The sequence below is a fragment of the Sinohyriopsis cumingii genome, chromosome 14 (genome assembly GCF_028554795.1).
Source record: "Sinohyriopsis cumingii isolate HCF-2022 chromosome 14, ASM2855479v2, whole genome shotgun sequence".
In the NCBI taxonomy this organism is placed as follows: domain Eukaryota; kingdom Metazoa; phylum Mollusca; class Bivalvia; order Unionida; family Unionidae; genus Sinohyriopsis; species Sinohyriopsis cumingii.
Window position 1 is genome coordinate 34820430 of NC_142974.1, and position 23485 is coordinate 34843914.

At 38.6% G+C, this 23485-nt stretch overlaps 3 protein-coding genes across 4 annotated transcripts in view; 2 read left to right on the forward strand and 1 right to left on the reverse strand.

Moving 5' to 3' along the window:
* LOC149783556 (uncharacterized) overlaps positions 1 to 1344 on the forward strand; it is a 57080-nt gene extending 55736 nt beyond the window's left edge. The window contains exon 10 of the mRNA XM_089931825.1: positions 59 to 1344. Coding sequence (XP_089787951.1) covers positions 59 to 76 — 18 coding nt within the window. The 3' untranslated portion in view covers positions 77 to 1344. The remainder of the gene's footprint in view (positions 1 to 58) is intronic.
* Positions 1345 to 2112: 768 nt separating this feature from the next.
* On the forward strand, positions 2113 to 10459 carry LOC149783557 (uncharacterized). The gene is made up of 2 exons (XM_089931821.1): positions 2113 to 9191; positions 9993 to 10459. Exon 1 carries the CDS (start codon positions 4246 to 4248, stop codon positions 8587 to 8589), a length of 4344 nt encoding a protein of 1447 aa, XP_089787947.1. The 5' UTR covers positions 2113 to 4245; the 3' UTR covers positions 8590 to 9191; positions 9993 to 10459.
* Positions 10460 to 12956: 2497 nt separating this feature from the next.
* The window catches only part of LOC149783558 (uncharacterized), a 43169-nt gene continuing 32640 nt past the window's right edge, over positions 12957 to 23485 (reverse strand). The window contains exons 12-16 of one of the 2 annotated variants that reach the window (XM_089931823.1): positions 23289 to 23452; positions 21077 to 21204; positions 20178 to 20747; positions 19142 to 19781; positions 12957 to 17612 (exon numbers count right to left, since the gene is read on the reverse strand). In XM_089931823.1, the coding sequence (XP_089787949.1) occupies positions 17554 to 17612; positions 19142 to 19781; positions 20178 to 20747; positions 21077 to 21204; positions 23289 to 23452 (1561 nt within the window). In that variant the 3' untranslated portion in view covers positions 12957 to 17553. Of the gene's footprint in view, positions 17613 to 19141; positions 19788 to 20177; positions 20748 to 21076; positions 21205 to 23288; positions 23453 to 23485 lie in introns of both variants that reach the window. The other variant, XM_089931822.1, reaches the window with a different exon arrangement.

Here is a 23485-nt window from a genome sequence, read left to right on the forward strand (position 1 = left end):
AGAAAGCAGCGTTAGTTTAATCCTTGTATTAAAACTATTTCATATGTCTCCTTTGCAGTCAGATCAACGGTCATAATTTTAGGTGGAAAAAAAAAGCGATGTGTGTCACAAAGGACGACGAAATCCGTACATTTCTAGCATAAGCAAAGATGGGAACAGCTCCGTTCTGTAATGTAAGCATAGCGCCCGACTACAATAGAAAAAGGTGTATGGATCAAAATATTCTCACATGCGACGTTACAAATGCTTGGTCTAATTACATTAGCATTCAACCAAGAAGCTTAACATGAGCCGCTCATGAAAGCAAACATCTTGAAGATATATCATGATATCACATAGATGACTTTAACATAATGAATAGAGATACAATCTAAACAGAGATATGAAATCGGTATTATACTGCCCCTTTCCCCAAACAAAACAATAAAATAATGTCAAAAATAAAATGGGCATGATCTTTGTAGAGCCATAAAAATAAAATTTGAGCAGATACAGTCGATGTCTGAACATGAAGTAAGACAAAATCTGAACAGACATAGAAAACCACTTTAAAATACCTCACACACAACGCGGACACGAAAACCTATAATGCTACATGGATGTTTCATAGGGTACCGAACATTGCACATAAGTAGGTGTCAACCGGTCAGTGGAAACCATATATCACGTGTATGTGCATAGGCTCTACTTGACGATTGAATAAGGTAAAACAACTATGATGGTATGTGGCATTTGTGAAGAATTTCGTCATGGTTATATGAAAAGTTACAAAGCTAATCATTCTTATTAATACAGTGCTCATCGATTTATACATGAAGACAGTTTAAAGGTGGGTGGGTCGGAGTGGGATGGTGAATTAAACATTATACCAAAATACACTAGTTACCTTCTGATTGATAATGGTGTACAAGGTGGAATTAAAAAGTAAAAAACTCTCTCGATTGAAATCTGAAGATTAGGCAGAAAGATAACAGCATATGAAGCAAATATTAAATCAATTAAATCCAAAAATACAAAACGTCACAAGATCGTTATGTGTAAAGGACATGGAAACACAACTGAACAAATAGTTCATTTCACAAAAAAAAGATTGGAGCTAATGGATAAATTTGAATGCAAAACTGATGATGACATGAAATAGAAATGAAAAGCAGACAAAATTGAAGAGAGAGTGTGCGTGTGTGTGTGTGTGTGTGTGCGTGTGTGTGTGTGCGTATGTGTGTAATTTGGATTTTTAACGTAGCTTTATAATGTTTCAGTCATACTGCTATGATGTCTGCGGTGTGGCAGTTTATAATAATGTCCAGCGCTGGGGCATCATACCGCAGACATGTAACATGATGTCCCACCTAGTCACATTATCCTGACACCAGGCCAACCAGTCCTAACACTAACCTCCTAATGCTGAGCGCCAAGTGAGGCAGCTGTTAATAAAAAAAATTGTAAAGTCTTTAAGACTGCTCCGGCGTATGAACCCGCGACCTCCCACATCCGAGGCGGACGCTCTAATCACAAGGCCACCGGAGCGGTAAAATAAAATTGAAGAAAGTGAGTCTAAAGAATTAAAACAAATGTGAAAAATATTTTGTTTTGGAGATTGTCTGTGTTCTGCTTTCTTATGCATATTGATATCGGTAATTTAGAAAGAAACAACTCACAGCTTGATCAAGAATCGATGTACTGCAGATTTAGATTCTTACACCTGTTTTGGGTAAGAAAAATATAATTAGTCTTAGAGATTTATTCTAGGTGTCTGATACATGATAAGTAACATATGTACAAATTATTTCACCTACCTCTAAACAACCGGTATTATTATTATTGTTGTTGTTGTTATTATTATTATTTATTATTATTGTTATTATTATTATTATTATTATTATACAACATGAATTTTTAATATAGTGTGTCTCGGATTGTTTAAGTTTATTTAGCACTCGTGTTAATTTATACTATTAAGGTTGGTTTTTGTAAAAATGGTTTGCTACCAACTTTATACTACAAAATAAATTATTTAGAAACAAAATACCTTTCAAAATTACAGAAGTAATATTTTAGGTTTTAGAATAAACATTTAAGAAAATACCTTGATTAAAAGTAACTTTGGTATTATGTGATGTTTTACCCCAACCCCTTGTATTATACATGTATTTATAAGTCTGTAAGTGGAGCCAGGTAAGCTTTGTTTTTCCAAGTGCCTAAGTTGGCTAATCCTCTTACGTAACCCAGTCTTTGTTTGAGCTCTTGAGTGGAAATCTGGCGGGAATCTTTGTACATGGGAACACGTGACGTAGACAACTTCAAAGAGCCGGAAGCCGACAATGGTAGGCTGGACAGTACATGGGGACACACAGACTGACATTTTTATGATTGACAGTTCGATCAAATGACCAGAGTCCGTCGCCATCCAATCGGGATGCGTTGTAGGTGGGACTTGATTCGAGAAATTGACATAAGACTTGTACAAGCCTGAAATTCGTCAGTTGGTGTTTAAGAGTCGCAGTGACACACACTCCGTTAGCCATTCGTAAAAATTGGCGGAATTTAGGAAATTCATGAAATAGCTTCGATCAGGTAAGTTTGATGTTACGTTGATTCTGCTTGATACGACTGCTGTTAATTGAAGAGAATTTGTCGTATGTATACATTTTACTTGTATTGAAGTATGAATAGTTAATTATGACCTTAATATTTTGCATTTTTTTCATGACTTTAGCTAGTACCTTTGTTTACGATTGATTACGATGTTGATTCGTTGCACCATTATTCATAATGTTACTATATACACCTTATTTGTGAGGCGAAAATGTTCTCTTCTTTCGCTAGTAATATGTGTGCATATTATTTCGTGGATTATTACGTTTACGCCCTTTTGAAAGGACGATTTGTATTTGTGAAGAATTGTATTGCTCGCTAGCCGCTATAAGAATTAATATTGTAATTCTTTGCGTAGTTATATTTTGGTAGACAAGAAATTTGTTTACGTAATGATAGATTTTGCCATTGAGTAACGGATTGCCGTTTATCACCATTTGAATGTGAATACTGTGGATTTGGTACGCTTGTGTAGGAAATATATATAAATATATATAAATATATAGATAGTCATATTACTAATCGTAGTAATATTTTAGTACAATCGTATTTAAAATATTTTGTATGTATATACTGATAGGGCTCAGTATGTAGATATTTGAATCCTTTGTGTGATTGTGTTATGGCGCCATTTTTGTAAGCGGCGGAAGTGTATGGGAATTTCGATGTGTGCGCATGCGCGACCCAAATGTCCCGCCTTAAACTGATGGTTCAGTTCAGTGACGTAGCGTGAGGGAAGATTTTTATAACCCTATGCTAATACATTATACCTTTCAACAGGAAGCTTTCGGGGGACGAAAGAATTTCAGAGAATTTCGGGTGACGGTGAGAGATACCGAGTGAATTTCGGGTGACCTCAAGGAATATCGTCAAGGGTTCCGGATACTAGAAGAGGAACCGGAAGTCAAGACAACGGCAAGGAACAAGGATTATAGAAGAGGAAGCGGAAGTGGAGATCACGAAAGGAGAGAAAGACAAGGGAACGAAGAGATTTAGATGAGTAGCACTCAAGAAGGGGAAAATCTCCTCACACTGTGAACTCAAATGATGATCAAAGGGATCATTGGGTGAAAGAGAGACATTGATTACTTTAAATTCTTTTAAATTTCATTTATTAAATTGTTATTGTTTAAATTTCATCTTTGTATTTCTTTTAATTTAACTGTCGGCATTGCTGACTGGGGGCTCGTAGCCATAAATATATTTAGTCAATAAATAATATAGTGTCCAGAATTAACCTTCTGACTAAGGACCAGGGGAACTTCTCATAATTCGTTAAAGTCTATAAGAAGAACCCCGCCCCTAGACAACCACTACACCCCCACAGTGGGCGCTTCGTCCGGGATATGAATTAGACATATATATTATTTTGGGACTTAAAGTTATTGGTAGAAGTATTAGTGAACAGTGTGAGATATTTTCCATTCTTTGTATTTGAAATTTTGTGATTTTCTCATCTTGTATTTTTATTGTCATATGTGCAGGCTTTGTAGATCTTCCATTCATAGCAGTACGTGTGAAGCAGATATCGAACAAATATCTTACCTGAACGAAACTAGTTGTTGTCGACAGGTAAGTATTTAAACTGGTATTACAAATATCTGTATATTGTTTGAATTTTGAGACAAGGTATCACTTTACATTAGTATAATGGCTACCGAACGACAAATGATAAAGGAATACCGCGCCATGGGGTCGGAAGATCTTGGATACGAGGGAGATCGCCTGGCAACCTTTATAGAAGAAAGGATCAAGGAATGGAAGGCCGAAAAAGCAGCGGAAAGAGAAGCCCAGAGAGAACTAGCCAAGATAGCAGCGGACCAAGAGTTAGCCAAGATAGCAGCGGACCAAGAGTTAGCCAAGATAGCAGCGGACCGAGACGCCCAGAAAGAGCTGGAGCTAGCCAGACTCGCTCACACTCTGGAGATGGAAAAGGTCAGAGTTGAAGCTAGGACCAACGGACGGGACGACGCCAGTACAAGCTCTGGAACAACCGGCCGACCTTCCATCGACCACCGGATAGTCCAGATCAACATGTCACGCTTCAATGATAGGGAGGAGGCTATTGACGATTTTCTCGTCCAGTTTGAGAAACTCGCACGCGCTCATCAGGTCCCTGAACAGCACTGGGCCATTAATGTCTCAGCCTTTTTGCAAGGTGCAGCTCGGGAAGTCTACCACGGCTTAACTGCAGAAGAGGCTGATGACTACACTGCCCTCAAGAAGGCGCTTCTCTGCCATTATCGGCTGACCGCCGAGACTTACCGGAAACTTTTCCGGGACTCGGTGAAAAAGGTAACAGAGACCCACTCTCAATTCCACAACCGTGTTCGAGGTTTATTTGAGAAGTGGATGAAAATGGCCGAAGTCGAACGCACGTACGAAGGGCTACGCGAGGTAATACTCAAGGAACATGTCCTGGGTACTTACCGTCGCGAGTTGACAGTTTTCTTAGCAGAAAGAGAACACCGGACGCTCGAAGAGATCGCTAACATGGCGGAGCGATACGAGCAGGCGCACTCGAAGAGTGGAGGTTCCGGGGTTGCTGACCGACCCCGACCCTCTGAGTCGCGTCGTATGGGGGAGGTTGAGCCGGCTGTCCGTAACCGTCAGGGCGACGGGAAGGTCGGAGGGGCACCTACAGGTAGGGCTGCCGCCTATCGACCTGGACAGGCCTCACCCACGAAACCAGGACTTGCAAGTCGGCGAGGGCCGCCGACATGTTTTAATTGCAAGCGCCTGGGGCATTTTGCCAGGGACTGTCCCAAGGGCAGGCAGACCCAGGTGAATGTCGTAGCTAAGAAGGAAGGTGTGCCGGAAGCGAGTCGCAACCCAGCCAACCTTGCGGCCGCAACTGTCAATGGTGAAGGCGCCACCATCTTGTATGACACTGGGTGCAGCGTCCCCGCGCTTGTCGACAAGAAATATGTCAAGCCGGAGGACTATACAGGGGAGGTAATAGAAGTTCAGTACGCGAACTGCGCGCGTGACTCATTACCAGTAGCTGTCATTGACCTCGATTCACCATACGTGAAGGGGAAAATTGAAGCTGCTTGCTTGGAGGGGCTATCACATGACGTCATATTGGGTTGCCGTTACGTGTTACCCCAGCCGAACCCCGAAACCTGCACACCTATGCCAGTGAGTGCTGTTGAAACCAGGGCCATGAGTCGACAGCCGAAACAAAAGCCAATCCAAGTTACATCGACACCGGTTAGTAATGTTATTCCAGCGGAGTTAAGGAAGCTGCAACAGGAGGACGCAACTCTGGCGCAGTTGCACAAACACGCAGAAGCGGGAACAGAAAGGGAAACTCCGAACGGCGCGGTGAAGTTTGTCTACAAGAAGGGAATCTTGTATCGCCACGCCAGGAAACACAACGAACACTTCAAGCAAGTCGTCGTGCCAAAGGAAAAGCGTTGCGAAGTACTGAAACTTGCACACGAGAGTCTCATGGGTGGACACATGGGAATTGCTAAGACGCGTGACCGTCTTGTAAAAGAGTTTTACTGGCCAGGGGTCCAGGGAGACGTAAAACGGTTCTGTCTCTCCTGTGACAAATGCCAGAGAATGGCACCGAAAACGGGTCAGCGACCCATCCCTTTGGGGAGTACGCCCCTTATCGATGAACCATTTAGACGTGTTGCCATGGATTTAATCGGACCGATAAAACCCGCGTCTGCGCACGGAAATCGATATATTTTAACGGTTGTCGATTATGCTACACGCTATCCGGAGGCCGTTGCGTTGCGTAACATTGACACGGAAACCGTCGCGGAAGCTCTGTTTGCGATCTGGTCAAGAGTCGGAGTGCCCGACGAGATCTTGACCGATCAAGGAACACAATTTATGAGTCGTGTGATGGCGGAGGTGAATCGTCTCATGTCGATTAAACACCTCACGACTACACCGTATCACCCCCAATGTAACGGATTGGTCGAACGGTTTAATGGGACCTTGAAAAACACGCTCAAGAAATTGTGCGAAGGCCGCCCCAAGGATTGGGACCGGTATATTCCGGCCATGCTTTTTGCATACCGGGAAGTACCGCAAGCGAGTTTGGGGTTCTCTCCCTTTGAACTCTTGTACGGGAGAACCGTACGCGGCCCAATCGCCGTACTGAGACAGCTGTGGACAGACGACCACGCTGTAGAGGAAGTACGCACTACCTACCAGTACGTCGCGGACTTGCGCAACAAACTGGAAGAGGTTTGTTCTCTCGCGCAAGAAAATCTCAAACGAGCTAAGGCGCAACAGGCGAAAAATTACAATAAGCGCGCAAAACCACGTCAGTTTGAGGTAGGGGACAAAGTGTTGTTGTTGTTGCCCCAGGAACACAACAAGTTGCAAGTTTCCTGGAGGGGTCCATACGTCGTCACCAAGAAGGTCGGAGGTCAAACCTACCGGATACAGCTACCGACGAAAGAGAAATTGTACCATGCCAATTTGCTCAAGAGGTACCGGGAAAGGGAGACCGCCAGCGATTTTGTTGTCGCAGCGATAGTCACCGAGGATATCGAAGGCGATACGGAAGGTGCTAACACTGTCCCGAGCTGTCCATTAACGAGGGCCGAGACTCCGTCGGACGTGGAGTGTGACCCCATGTTAACTGAAGGGCAGCGGAACGAGATAGAGACCTTGCTGGCCGGATATTCCGACGTGCTAACAGAAAAACCCGGGAGGACGACGCTTGTCGAGTTCGGGTTAAAGATGGTGGACGACCGACCAGTTCAGTGTAAACCCTACCCCTTGCCCCACGCGAAACGACAAGTTGTAAGGGAAGAAATCGAGCAGATGATTGCTCTGGGAGTAATCGAACCTGCCGACTCTCCGTACAGCTCACCAGTAGTCTTAGTGCAGAAGAAGGACGGCACCCATCGGTTCTGCGTCGACTACCGGAAGCTGAATCAGGTGACAGAATTTCAAGTTGAAATGCTACCTGACCCCGAACATATCTTCGCTTCGGTCTCGAAAGCGAAATATTTTTCCAAACTGGATTTGTCCAAGGGGTATTGGCAAATTCCGGTAAGGAAAGAAGACCGACCGAAGCTTGCTTTTGCTACTCCCGACGGGACATACCAATGGTTGGTGATGCCGTTCGGGGTACAAAACGCGCCCAGCGTCTTTACCAGAATGATGCGGAAGTTGTTGGAGCCCTTGCGCGATAGGGGTGTCCACAACTTCATGGATGACCTCTTGTTAGCTACAGAGACATGGGGTGAACACCTCGCTCTGTTAGCTGACGTTTTGGAGCGGCTACGTCAGGAGGGCTTGACAGCCCGCCCTTCCAAATGTCACCTTGGTTTCAGGACATTAGACTATTTAGGACATACCCTGAGCCAAGGCACGCTGTCTCCAGAGAAGTCGAAGGTGGAGCAGTTGAGAAACGCCGCACGCCCCACCACGAAAACGGAAGTGAGGTCATTCCTGGGACTGGCCGGATATTACCGGAGGTATGTCGCTAATTTCAGCGCGATTGCGGGCCCGTTGTCTGACCTAACCAAGAAACGGACCCCGAGTAAGTTCGTTTGGACAGATGCGTGTGAGCACGCATTCCAAACGCTAAAGGATAGACTTACATCCGACGCAGTTGTTCGTCTACCGGACTTGGATAAAGAATTCGTTCTGCGCACCGATGCATGCGACACGGGACTGGGAGCAGTACTGCTCCAGGAGCATGACAAGACGCTTTTTCCTGTCGCATACGGCAGCCGGAAGTTGTCTGCTGCCGAGAAGAATTACTCAGTATCGGAGAGGGAATGTCTTGGAATCGTGTTCGGCATATCACGGTTCGAGCGATACCTATATGGACGTAAGTTCATATTGGAGACCGACCACCAACCACTCGCCTATCTGGCGCAGGCAAAGTTGTCCAATGGTCGATTGATGCGATGGTCGCTGTTTTTACAGCAGTACCAGATGCAGATCAGATACGTGAAAGGATCTGAAAACGTAGGCGCAGATTTCATGAGTAGAAGCGCCGAAATGATATAGATCATTTGTTATATTTTCGTGTTCATACTCAGTTTAGCATTTAGTTCATTTTGCTGATTTTGTTCCTTATATCGTGTAACACTTTTGCTTTTTTAGTTTGAGTGAATAAAATCCTGATTTTATTCTCAAGCGTGGGGGGATGTGATGTTTTACCCCAACCCCTTGTATTATACATGTATTTATAAGTCTGTAAGTGGAGCCAGGTAAGCTTTGTTTTTCCAAGTGCCTAAGTTGGCTAATCCTCTTACGTAACCCAGTCTTTGTTTGAGCTCTTGAGTGGAAATCTGGCGGGAATCTTTGTACATGGGAACACGTGACGTAGACAACTTCAAAGAGCCGGAAGCCGACAATGGTAGGCTGGACAGTACATGGGGACACACAGACTGACATTTTTATGATTGACAGTTCGATCAAATGACCAGAGTCCGTCGCCATCCAATCGGGATGCGTTGTAGGTGGGACTTGATTCGAGAAATTGACATAAGACTTGTACAAGCCTGAAATTCGTCAGTTGGTGTTTAAGAGTCGCAGTGACACACACTCCGTTAGCCATTCGTAAAAATTGGCGGAATTTAGGAAATTCATGAAATAGCTTCGATCAGGTAAGTTTGATGTTACGTTGATTCTGCTTGATACGACTGCTGTTAATTGAAGAGAATTTGTCGTATGTATACATTTTACTTGTATTGAAGTATGAATAGTTAATTATGACCTTAATATTTTGCATTTTTTTCATGACTTTAGCTAGTACCTTTGTTTACGATTGATTACGATGTTGATTCGTTGCACCATTATTCATAATGTTACTATATACACCTTATTTGTGAGGCGAAAATGTTCTCTTCTTTCGCTAGTAATATGTGTGCATATTATTTCGTGGATTATTACGTTTACGCCCTTTTGAAAGGACGATTTGTATTTGTGAAGAATTGTATTGCTCGCTAGCCGCTATAAGAATTAATATTGTAATTCTTTGCGTAGTTATATTTTGGTAGACAAGAAATTTGTTTACGTAATGATAGATTTTGCCATTGAGTAACGGATTGCCGTTTATCACCATTTGAATGTGAATACTGTGGATTTGGTACGCTTGTGTAGGAAATATATATAAATATATATAAATATATAGATAGTCATATTACTAATCGTAGTAATATTTTAGTACAATCGTATTTAAAATATTTTGTATGTATATACTGATAGGGCTCAGTATGTAGATATTTGAATCCTTTGTGTGATTGTGTTATGGCGCCATTTTTGTAAGCGGCGGAAGTGTATGGGAATTTCGATGTGTGCGCATGCGCGACCCAAATGTCCCGCCTTAAACTGATGGTTCAGTTCAGTGACGTAGCGTGAGGGAAGATTTTTATAACCCTATGCTAATACATTATACCTTTCAACAGGAAGCTTTCGGGGGACGAAAGAATTTCAGAGAATTTCGGGGGACGAGAGAAGTTCAGAGAATTTCGGGTGACGGTGAGAGATACCGAGTGAATTTCGGGTGACCTCAAGGAATATCGTCAAGGGTTCCGGATACTAGAAGAGGAACCGGAAGTCAAGACAACGGCAAGGAACAAGGATTATAGAAGAGGAAGCGGAAGTGGAGATCACGAAAGGAGAGAAAGACAAGGGAACGAAGAGATTTAGATGAGTAGCACTCAAGAAGGGGAAAATCTCCTCACACTGTGAACTCAAATGATGATCAAAGGGATCATTGGGTGAAAGAGAGACATTGATTACTTTAAATTCTTTTAAATTTCATTTATTAAATTGTTATTGTTTAAATTTCATCTTTGTATTTCTTTTAATTTAACTGTCGGCATTGCTGACTGGGGGCTCGTAGCCATAAATATATTTAGTCAATAAATAATATAGTGTCCAGAATTAACCTTCTGACTAAGGACCAGGGGAACTTCTCATAATTCGTTAAAGTCTATAAGAAGAACCCCGCCCCTAGACAACCACTACACCCCCACATATTAGTTTGTAATATTCAATTTTTAAGCATTTTTCCACTACTGGTAATTAATTTGGCTTTTAATTCTCAAATACAGATACAATTGTGTGAAGTTGACTAGCTCTAATTAAATATAACAATTTATTATTTATTTTAAATGATTTGTGTGTAATTATTCTTTTAGATAGAATATTTGTTAATTTTAATAAAGAATTGGTGTACTGCAGACTTAGATTCTGGCCTCCATTTTCCCAGTTCGATTCCAGTACGTCTTCGCTAATTCTAGAGATGTAACACCTACATTCTCCTTAGGCCAGTGCTTGGAGTAGTGCTACATTACTCCCTTATATAAATATAACTACATCGCAAAAGTGACATAACCTCATAAAAGGATGCCAGAATGATGTCTTTCTCCCTCTCTTTTACTCTGAGAGTGTCACACCAACATATTGGGAAGTGATGAAAGAACTATACGCCCACTAAACTGACCAAAGCAATGGGTTAAATGGCCCATTAATAATCTTTTTCCTGAAACTGCAAAGATTCCACTAGAAATTATTGTAAATTTGTCTCAGCTTGCGCACAGGATGTACATTTTTGTATTCAGGTGATCCAGTAAGAAAGTCTAAGTACATGCAAATTAGATTACATCAGCTCGGGTGTAAATTTAGTAAGAAATCATAAACCAGTATGGTACATGGCACATAAAGGCAAAACAAATTCATGTGATTATATTACAGACTTTTGCAATTATAACTGTGGTTCCATCTGAGGCATTTCTCTTTTCTCTTACCAGATAACCGCATGCACGTTTGGCTCGCCGTACGTATTTTTTATTTGCGTAAATTCTCTGAAAGGAAAACCGATTCTAACCTTAGAAATTCTTCACAAATGCCGTAGGATCCACGAGCTGTATAAACATTTGATGATACCATAGCAACCTTTGGTAGATAGATCGCATGGTAACGGAAATATCTAATTATTATCTATCCTTCCCAATGCAGAAAAGCAAGTAGCTACATTTAGTTTCGTTAAGACAATGAAAACAATACTTTAGCATTGTTTGGTGCGACCACCATTTATCATGATAAATTTACAATGATTGATTGGCTCCAGCGTCTGTTATACTGGTGTGTTGTGTCTGTTACAAATGAAGCAGTTCATAAAATTAATGTTTTTGTCTTTACAACCTACGTCATTGTGGCTGGGCTGCAAGTAGCAATGAACAGAGAATCCAAAGTATATAAAACCATCTCTACAGATATAGCTCACCACCATACATATGTGTGTGTTAACCAGTATTGGTGACTCACGTGTCACCATGCTTTGTTTATCGGTATCTGCGACCCCTCCCCCCTTCACCTGTTTGTATCCTTTACAAGTATCGGTGACCCCAGCCTCCGTGTATTGATGACCCCTATACCTCTGCGCACAGTTTAGCAGCATCAGTGGCATAGTGTCTCTGTATATTGTTTATCTGTATCGGTGACCTTTGTACCTCTGTGTACTGTAATAATATAGGGGGTTTCATGATTAGTATCTCCCCTTGAAAACACCAGAGGGCATCTATGTGCAACTCACTTCCGGATAGTTCAATCATTTAAGATGGCAGATGTAGATCAAGAAAATGTGACAGACCGCTCACATTATGCAAGCAGGATCGATATCTCACTATCTTAAAAAGAAATTCTATCAATATTTGATCAATTGTTTTTACATCTTTTTTCTCTCACTAACTTGCGCTGCCCCCAGATTTCAAATAAATATTCTCTGCCCATTTCAGAACTTCATTATCTTTCCATTACTACGTTATGCTCTAGTTTGTATTATTTGATTGTGCGAAAGTGTATCGTTGCGTAGAAAGTTCTTGCAATTTATCTCGCTTGAAGAATAATAAAAATATGTTTATCTTTTACAGCTTCAATCATAGCAGTTAATGGAGGTTGAACGACAACGAGAAAACAATTCTAACTTCTTAAGGTTCTTTTATTATTGATTTAGACTGTTGCTTTTCTATTAATGTTCATCAGATTTGTCATGAAATAACTTGAGTTTTTTTTTATATGAAAGAATGTCAACCACGCTTGAACAGACAGGCGCACGTACGAGTCTCCTTGATGATTATTTTAATTTTATTTCCTTGAACGGTTGGAAAGTTTAGAGTATACAGTTTGGAGAAATATCGATGTTTGGCACACTATGCATGTATAGGACATTTGTGGCTCTCACCTATCTGCCTGTCTGTTCGTATGTATGTCTGTCTCATTTCATCTGGTAAGTGGGTATGTATATCCTCGAAAAATGTGTGTTCACATACGTATATTACATAAACATACTTCTGGTTAAAACGAGTATAAAATGATGACAAGATAGAAAGATTGACTGATAGATACCGACAACAAAATATGAATATTTGGAGTGTCCATTTATTATTGACTTTTAGAGCATGTTCATACAAGCAGTCTCTTTTTTTAAATCATACTGTTTGCAATTTTACATCCGGTCACGTGGATCAATATTGATTTAAAAGGCGAACCTAAGTAATTGGACGGAATCTGTGAACTAATTGGATCTTTAAAACTTACATATTTGATGCAATGAAACTTAAACAGAATTAAATTAATTTTTAGAAGGCTGTTCTAGATGAATTTGCTGATGGCAATCAAAAATGTTGTCTAAAGGACCCAGCAAATTTGAGAGTTATTATGGGTCAGCATAAGCAAAGAAAAATCATTCTGAAAGTTATTGCATGTTCCGTCCGATACTTGATGTTTCATAATTCAAAAAGAAAATGAAAAAAAGAAACGTCATTGGGCATGTTATTTAATCTAAATATTGTACGATATTTACACCCAAGTATGAATAAATATTCCGTCTGCTTTAATTACACTCCTTTATCGTTATGATAGTTAATGTAATTATTACTTTGTTAAGTTCCTCTGAATAAATTAAAATACTGTGTTCCATTTTTATATATAAAAAAATTATGGTATAAAATATTCAGCATTACAAATCAGCCGACGCATCCAATTCGTGTTATAATTTTCTTATCGAACTTGTGTTTCTAAATTCGTGTTATAAACGAACTATTAGCCTTGCGAAAGTAACAGAGAAAGATGGATATATCAACATATGAGAAATGCAAATTGTTGAGATTGTCTTCGTTAAAGTTATATAACCAAAAATGTGCAATAAATGTTTAAAATCGGAGAGCAAAGTTAAATGTTCCTAGAAATGTATCTGAAATTATGGATAATGAATCTATATTATCAGGTATGGACAGTGTATTTAATTTAATTATTTGATATCATTTACGCATGGAAAGTAAATATTATTTAATTATCTGATATAATGTAAGTATGGACACCTAATCGAACTCTCTGATGGAATGTCTATAACTATTCTCCTAGTATGAACTATCAATCATCACGGCTGGTCCTTTGTAAATTTAAAATAAAGTACGACTAAAACAGAACACATAAAATGTAAATTTAAACAATGTGATCAGATTATTCAGTGTCAGTCAATAATTCAGCCTCTATTCGGTCTTTCGAAAACTTGAAGCATAGATGAAGTAAATATAACAGAGACGCTTGATTGTCCTTTAATCTGCCAATTGCCGTTTCGTATACTTTGGCAATAACCGAGATAGAAATATGCAAGAAATATGCAAAACATATCTATGAAATGCATACACGCATAAGGGTGGAAACTGAACAGCTATGGTCATTTGTAACTAGTATGAAGTTTGTTCTGAATCAATTATACCACTTTGTGTTGCGATCAGTAATGAAAGATGCTTTAATGTTGTGGCCAATACACATCTATGAGGCAGAAAATAAGAAAGCTGACAGACTGAACGTCCCGGAAATCTTTCCTGGCTCAGATTATTATTATTATTATTATTATTATTATTATTATTATTTGTTTAGTTGTACATGCGTACAGATAATAGGTTAATAATTATATTATCATTTATTCATATAGTATCAATTTGCCGAACATTGTCAGCTTATTGCGCAACAGTTGCCGATAATCAACGAGATGTTAAAATTACATCGACCGATGGAACGGGGAGTAAATCATGTCATGCCCTTAACTTATCGCGAGTAGTTATTTCCCTTAAACTGCATATCACATTGAGGCACATTAGGGGCATAAAGAAGACAACGTCCTCATCTTATCTAAACAGTAATGCTTTACAAACTTCACTAATTCTGTTGAATGCAAAAAATGAATTTTTGAAACTCATTGCGCATAGCAGCAATAGATTAATCTTCCACGTAAATAAAATTCGTGAAACGTAAAATATCAATAATATTATTATTAAATTAAAGAATAAACAGGATAGGTTTTAAAAAAAATCAAATTTAGCACCTTCAAGCTTCTTTTTGTTTCGTTCAGAATAATGCACTGTAACTCAGCCTGCCACAAACTATGGATGTAATATGCATTGTAGTTTATGTCCTGCCAGCATATTTGTCTTATTTCGAAAATAATCTACAAACATTAATACATGCCAAGCCGGAGGGGGTGGGGTGGATTTGAAAAGTCCTATATATGTTGTTATATCGTTTCTATTTCTATTTCAATGAATCTGGTAATAAATGTATACAAAATAATTGGAAAAGCAAAGAGTTACTTCCCATTTGAGATGATCAACACATGCTCGTGCAGAACAAATCTGCAAAGGTATGCGTGTGACGTTACATAGGTAAGTGACAGTGACCTAAATATATCAGTCAATGAGAACAAGTCAGCTGTTGTGTAAAAAACATATCATAAAATCCAGATTCTCGTAGAAAACTTTCCCGTTGGTACTCAGGTCGAATTGGATAGAATTTACTCACGTAGCTCTCTGTTATATCCTACATATTGAGGCGGTTTCATCCATGTAAGGATGGTCGCGAATACTGGTAATATGACATACGTATCTGGAAGACCTCTGTTTGGGATTAGTGAGCAAGAAGCGGCTTTTGTAAAGGAGAATAATTCATGAAGATCCTCAATAAACAGGCAACATGTTTATATTAACACGGTAATTAATTTGTAAGCAGTAGGGTTTGTTGTTGTTTATATTCATGATTCATTTACAGGTCAAAAAGGTATATGCGAGATCTATCTCGCATTACTTGACAGCTGATCAAAAAGGTTTATGTGAGATCTGTCTCGCATTAATTGACAGCTGATCAAAAAGGTTTATGTGAGATCTGTCTCGCATTAATTGACAGCTGATCAAAAAGGTTTATGTGAGAGCTGTCTCGCATTACTTGACAGCTGATCAAAACGGTTTATGTAAGATCTGTCTCACATTTCTTGACAGCTGATCAAAAAGGTTTATGCGAGATGTGTCTCGTATTTTTTTACAGCTGATCAAACCCAAATTCGAGTTGAAATTACCACGCAGCTACCCGTCAACAATGAAGGGTGACCTGATAAATTTAATTCAGATTGTTATAGATGATTACACATGGATTTACTTGTTTGAATCCGACTAAAGAGAAAATAATGACATTTGGATGTGAAACAGTGAGCAGGTGCCACAAATTGCTCGACTCAGAATACCGAGTGCGTTTAATACGCATTATTTTTAGATGCCAAAAACCGGTTCATCCAGGTACCTTGATCCTGACTTTGATAGCATCTATGGACAAGTGTTGTCAAACGTTGTAGAACAATACCTTAGCAACCGTACGGTACCGGTACCGGTGCCATCCTTCTATGTAGTCTCTATGATAACGCACCATTCATAAATCCACCGTTCTGGCAAACTTCCTGAAAGAGTACGTAGTAACTTATGGAAAAGTCGTCATGAAAGGCAAAAGCTTCCAGTACCTTGCTGAGTCTGTTAATATACATGTAGGTCTTATGTTGTATTAGTTTGCTTTTGTCGGTTTAGTGTCATTTATCAAAACACGATAGGATTAACTTGTCACCCTGTACATTTGGTAGAAGAAGAACCCAGAAAGAACCACTGACCCACGGTAAGCTCGTACCCAAGCTGGCCAAAAAGACTAGAACGCACGCAAACATAAATGAGATGTTAATGATCTACAGACCAATATGCCACTCGTAACCTCTGTTTAAGTTGAAATGTCAGAATGGCTTTTATACCCGTCTTTCGGTGCAAACGCATTCTAGTAGTCCTTACTGAGGAACACACGAGTTTGCTTATAATGTATTGTATTCTTTGGATTCGCTTATAACGATCCAGTGTAAACAGAACAGTTAGAAGAAACATGCCCTACAATTTAATTAAAATGAATTGATTATCCTGTCCACAAAATGTCGTGGCATATGAAAAGCATAAATGGTGCCCTAACGAAAATATACACATCAATTTCAACCGCCATCTTTTAGTTAGCAAGGCACTATTTCACTATAAAAAATATCTTTACAATTGTAAAGACCCAAAACAGTGGCAATATACACTATACATGGGAACAGTTATATGCATATTCGTCCAACATTTTACAAAGGCCTAACAACAGCGGCACTCTCCATCATGCATATGAACAATTGTATGAACTTTCATACAATATATTTACAAAAAGACCCCAAAACAGCAACACTCTACATTAGAATAATTCTGTGTTCAGTTTCACTGCACAATTATATAAAAAAAAAACATAACAGCAGGATTGCACATTAAAAATGGGAAGAGTTATGTTTACACTCACACAACACATTTACAAACACCCATGACATCAGCACTGTGCATTATGCACGGGAACAGTTTTTGTACACTCACATTTTCGTTTCATTGAAGCATAAGTAAAGTTATGGGTTAGATAAATTATCTCGTGTAGGTCCTGTCTCGAGATAACAAACACCCTTACACTCGAAGTGAAACTCCGGTCAAAATTTTGACATACATTGGTCATCCGCTTGGCCGTTTACTAATACGACATTGTTACAACCAACAATACTACGCCCATGTCCAAAATGAAGTAGATTCGCGACTGGTGGCTTACAGCATCAGCCGGTATATTAACAATCCTCTTGTTCTATGAACCTGCAGCTTCAGCAAGAGCATCCAAGTCTGACATCAGCTTGTCTTTTACAGCTAATAAGAAAGAGAAAAAGAATATTTATGTAGAACTCAAAAAAAAAAAAAAAATTCTACTAAATTGTTATTCACAGGATAATTGTAAGAAAATTCCAATCGTTTATGAACCACGAAGGTGATAATAATTGCATCGTCCAATATAAAAAAAAAGATTAATTTATTAAAATCTAAACAAAGTGCTTGACCTATACAACTGAATGAAAACATGCAAAATAACATTCAGTATTCAAAGGTTTAATTTTCGTGTGTATTCCAGCTTTGCATAAGACACGTATATACCTTTTTATGTTGTTCTTGTACATCTTTGTCCCTTTATTTCTACAATAAATGGATCTTACTCTCAATTTTGTATAATATAAACTATTCCTCGTATTTTCTGTATTTCATTTTTCATTTTGTAGACCTTCAGAGGGTAACGCACGAACAGAGGGGGGAATCAATCTTACGATTTTGTACTGAACTTTAGTAAAGTTTATCGTTTTACATGTACGAACACCAGAATGACAACTTGGGTGAATTTAGTCGTGATAGGACTAGTTGGGGTCCTTAAGTACGTTAGGAAACTCAGTTTTCCAACATAGTCGAATGATTAGTGAAATTCACAGCATACTTCATAGGAATATACAACAAAATAGAAGAAAAACATGGTGATATTACAGTTCGATTTTTTTTAGTTGTGTTTTAAGAGTTTGCTTGCATTTAGGCAGGTCTTCAGAATCGCAAGATTTTGTACAAAGTTGGCGATGTTCTGAATATCATAGGTGATAAGTAATGTAACGAAATTCCTTAGTCATGACTGAATTCTTTTATAAAGACATAATGCAGCCATGATACTGACAGAACGTTGTGTACTAGATAATGTAAATATAACATAACAATGCCATGTTGCATCCGTTCTTTTTACCATCATACAAGTTTGACAAAGCTTCGTCTCCTTCCTAATCCTTAAGTCTGTAATTCAACATAAAGGTATAAAGAGAGAAGATTATATATAAGCGCGAAAGGAAAAGTAAACGATGTTTGGGTATAAATATGTAAAACTGTTTAGTGAAGAGTGAGTATTTCTAGAGAGTGGACCTTTATGTCCAGCCATCTAGGTGACATCATCCAGTGTTAGACTGAAATAAAGTATTGTATTATCCCCCAAAAATAGTTCTTTATGACATATTCAGAATTTTGACTGAAGAAATTCGTATTGCTCTATGATGTCATCATCACGTGGTATAACAATGCAGTTGAATATACTATGCCACATTATATTTGGTATAGTAGTATCATTTGCCGCTTGGTTGTCTCCCCTAGAAAGGTGGAGAAATTATTTAGCACGTAAGATTAAACAAACGAAAAGCCAATCAAAGCAAAAACCAAAGAAGACTCGTGGGTGGTTTCATGTACAAAAAGTATTATATATATATATATATATATATATATATATATATATATATATATATATATATATATATATATATATATATATATATATATATATATATAATTACGGGATAGAAACATTATAATCAATTCACCTTGTACACACGCTCTTATTTTCTTTCTTTGTTCGCGAGCTTCGTGCGGTGTTATGGCCTGTTTCTTACGCTTATCCAATGCTGACTGGTAATCTCTACTTCCTATCCGCTTTTCAATGTCGTGAAGAATATCTTCAATATTTTTCCAGCACTCTTTAAATTCTTGCTGACTAACTTTGCCTTCACCAGAATGTCCAGTGAATTTATTTCTCAGTAAACGGATTCTCTCTACGCTGGCACCTAAACTTGTGTCCCTTGGCAGATCTCGTGGCTGTTTCCCCCACCCTTTTCCTGGAGCCGAAACAGCACTTACGTTTCTAATCAGGGTATACAGCAACGAAATATCAAACTTGTCAATCGTTCCTGTGTACCGATCCTGAGGGTCTGGGAAGACCAGCTGACACTGATCTTTGTTTAACAATGCATTTTGCCATTGTCCTTGTCGTACCAGCCGTCTTTTAGTCAAATTAGCTTTATTGGCCAGAATTGCTTGGGATACGCTTGAAAATGGTGCTGGAATGTGATTGATAAGAATTTCCCTCAACGCGTCAGTACAAACACTCAACAACGCATTACACAGGCGAGCATAGTTAATGTGTTCTTGTGTAATCGGTGTATCTGTATCCCCTGCCTCAACTTCCTGAGCCTTTTGCAAATGAAAGAAATATTTTTTTAAAACGAGAATGAAATCAAATTACAAAGATAATCTGGCATTAAATATTCTGTACATGTGGCAGGATTTTTAAACTTAAGCAAAATAATCTTGGTATAAAACATGTCTGATCGCAGAGAAAGATTTTGTTTAAACCGTTTCTTCAATAAAAGACTTAACTTATTGTCATTTAGTACAGTTATTCTCGTATATCTTAGTTTAAATTAATTTAGTACCGGTGTATTTTAGTTGAATTTGCGTTGTACTGGTGCACATAATGACATAATGCATATTTATCCTTCTAAAATTACATACTTTCAGAGGCAAGTTTCTGAGCAGGAAGTATCTGACGTTGTTCAACCGTTAGAAAGATTATGATATTACCTTATCCTTGAACCAGAACTTCAAAAGGTCACGTGATACAATCACATGACCATCATCATGGGAATGGCAGGTTACTTCGTTATTCTCTTGAAGTAGTGCCACAGGGATCAGGCTGTCGACGCTGTCTTCTTCATTAAATTGTGGGCACTGTATATGTAATTCATACTGCAGACACTGACCAAGATGTCCAGTGATCCCAGATAGCTTCAGATTAAGAAACTCTTTCGCTGCCATACACAACTCTGAAGATGGAGTCTTCTCAGTAATTCCCATTCTAGTCACTCTTGCAAATATGGTGTAGTCTCTGAAATGTAGGGTCAGCCTGTGGTGAACGTCAAGTTCAAAAACACAGCAACCACAAAAGATTAGATTCTGTGACGTCTTCTTTGCGATGGACCAGTGAGCCAGACATGCGGCAAGAAGCCTGTGAAAGACAGCTGGAGGTAGAAATTTCCCTTTAAATACAAAGCAAAGTACAGGTGTACTCTCCAGCTGAGGGTTCGATCTTGGGCAGATGACGTCAATTGGTGTTTTCTGACGCAGCATGCACGGAGCGAGTAAGTAATCCGCCTGAAAAGTAGGAAAGTTAAGAACTCGAGGATAAATGTACGGAAGAGTTGCGTTGCGATACGCTGTAGTTAATGCCGGAAAATGTAAACAAAATCTTGAAGATTTTGATGGAAATTAAGTTACCTATATCGTTCAATAAACTTGTCATTTAAAGCACCGATTACTATTGAAACAAATATGGATAAAGTTTATTCATAAAATATTATTTTAATTGTCATAAAAGACTGTTCCACCGTTACATAATATCGTTTTCAACTGGTTTTGAACTATCTGGAAAAGATCAAAGCATGAAATCATAACAACTAAGTGAGACTCTCGGAGACATTAACCTTGATCTTCCCTCCGTCTTCGCCGTAGAAGCTCGGCGTGGCGACGATGTTTAACTGTTCCATTAAACGTAAGATATGTTCCTTGTTGTCGTGGAATTCTGGGTGTCTTTCCTTTGTCCAGATGGCATCTAGTGATGAAACATTTATTGCGTTATTGTCATCTCATCTAGCAAACGTTAATCTAAAATAGAGCTTCCGGTACTGGGTGGTTTACAAACATTTTTCATAGTGTCCTAATTTATAACTATGTGATAAAAAGGACGAAATGAAATTTTTTATTTTCTATTAAAAGTAATTGTTTTATGCATCATTTTTTTCATCAAATATGTCAGTTTGAATGTCCAGTCTTAATGATGTTCGTAAAAGAACACAAATTATCATGAAGAGAATGAATAAATCAGATAAAATAATTAAGATCACCGTACAAGTTTTATGAAATACGTTTATTCGTTCCCCATTATGATTATTCTTTATGATATTTTCATGGCTATGAAAGGCAGATTTAAAGAAGCATGCATTATGGAACATTAATAGGTTATAAAACATCGTCTTACTCCATTCAGCTGGTGTAAAATAAGTTATTATGTACCTACTGCCTATGCATTGTTGTTGAGAACATCGATGTATCTGACAGTATAGATCGAAATAATATCTTCTTTTGTGAATTTCCAATGCATTATCTTGCTTACGTAGAAAAAATAATAGGTGTTTGAAAAAAATACATTATTAAAAACAAGGTCAAAATCCGTAATGAAACTTTAACAGGAGAGAGTCATGTAGCAAATAATCAAATCATGGTCGAACAATATAGTCCAACAAAATAGTGACAGTAAATATGATTTACAAATGCTAAGAATTTCAATGACTAATACACTTAATTGGCGGGGGAAAGTTTATCTAATTTGTTTAACATTTTGCCGAAATTATTTGTTATGATGATAATTAATCTTTGGCTCTTATACGAGTTTTCTGAGAGAGAGAGAGAGAGAGAGAGAGAGAGAGAGAGAGAATACAATAGCTGTAAAGTATACCACGTGTGCATTATTTTTGCAACATTTATAACACACTTTTGTTACTGCATAGGCCGATAATACCAATTGTGATACCTTCTTTGTCGAGATCATGAGCAGACACGCAGATACGTTTCTCCAGAATGATGTGAAAGAAAAGCAAACAATGAAAAAATCAGTGACATTACTACACAGGCATTTCTTCCAGCACGAAGTATGTCCCTTTCCCGTTCACCACTGATTTGAGCATTGTAAGCGGAACAATTACAGGGTGCATATTGAATATCAAAAAAATACATCATAATAATTCTCATTGCAAGATGTACTGTAAATCACAAATCATTATACTTCAAATAAATAAACAAGGTCAAATAGTGTCGAGTTTCCAACGGGCATGTTAATATTTTTCTTCTTGTTGCACGTAAACATAAAAATAAACCTTGAAATGATGTATATCAGTTTTGATAAAGCTATTAAACTAGGAAATCAACAAAGTATCGGACGTAAAAACGCTACAGAAAAAATAACACGCTTATCCATACGGAGGCCATACACAACAACAATTTATATACACTCCGAGTACGTGTAAAACCATGAACGGGCATTCATACACGTAGGCACGCATGCGCCCATACAAACACGTCCAGCTGGGGATCATAAAGACCGCTTGTAAAAAAAAGCAGCTTACGCAGTGATAAAGAGATGTTTATACCAGCCTGGCAAAAAAATATTAAAATTAAAATTTTATATGAAAGAAAGGAGCAGCCACGGTTTGACCACGTCGCCCAGTTTTGACGATCATTCAGTTTACACGCCCCCCCCCCCCCCCGATACATATGCAACAAAAGCTAGGTACAACATAAAATAAAATATGTAATTTACACATTTGCAGCTTAACTTACTCAACAAGTTAACTTCGAGCCATCTGAAGACTGTGTCTGCATACTTGTGTACGTGACTAAAAGTAATTGTAAATTATTTACAATCATAGACTGTGTCTTACATTGAGAATCGTGGGGTTAAATGGAAGTCTGAAGAAGGCAAAAGTTTACTTCTAGGTTATTGTTTAATTTGCATAAAAGAGGTAACAACATATCAACTAATTTGAAGCAACGTCAAGAATTATGTATTTCCTGTACAGAGACAGTAATGTGCAGACTACGAACAATTACAATGGATAAAGATAGAACAAAGGTACTAACCTATTAGCTCATGGGTAAGTTTCCCTTTCTCTTTGAGTTCAAACCACTTGTTCATGATGCCTGGGTAGTTCAATAAAATGAACATTTCGGCAGTGATGAGAGACTTCAGGGCATCGATCAACCACTGTGGATCCAGAACAACGTTTTCCCTCAATCCTTCAACACTTAATTCACAAAAGTATGAATTATTTGTAGTG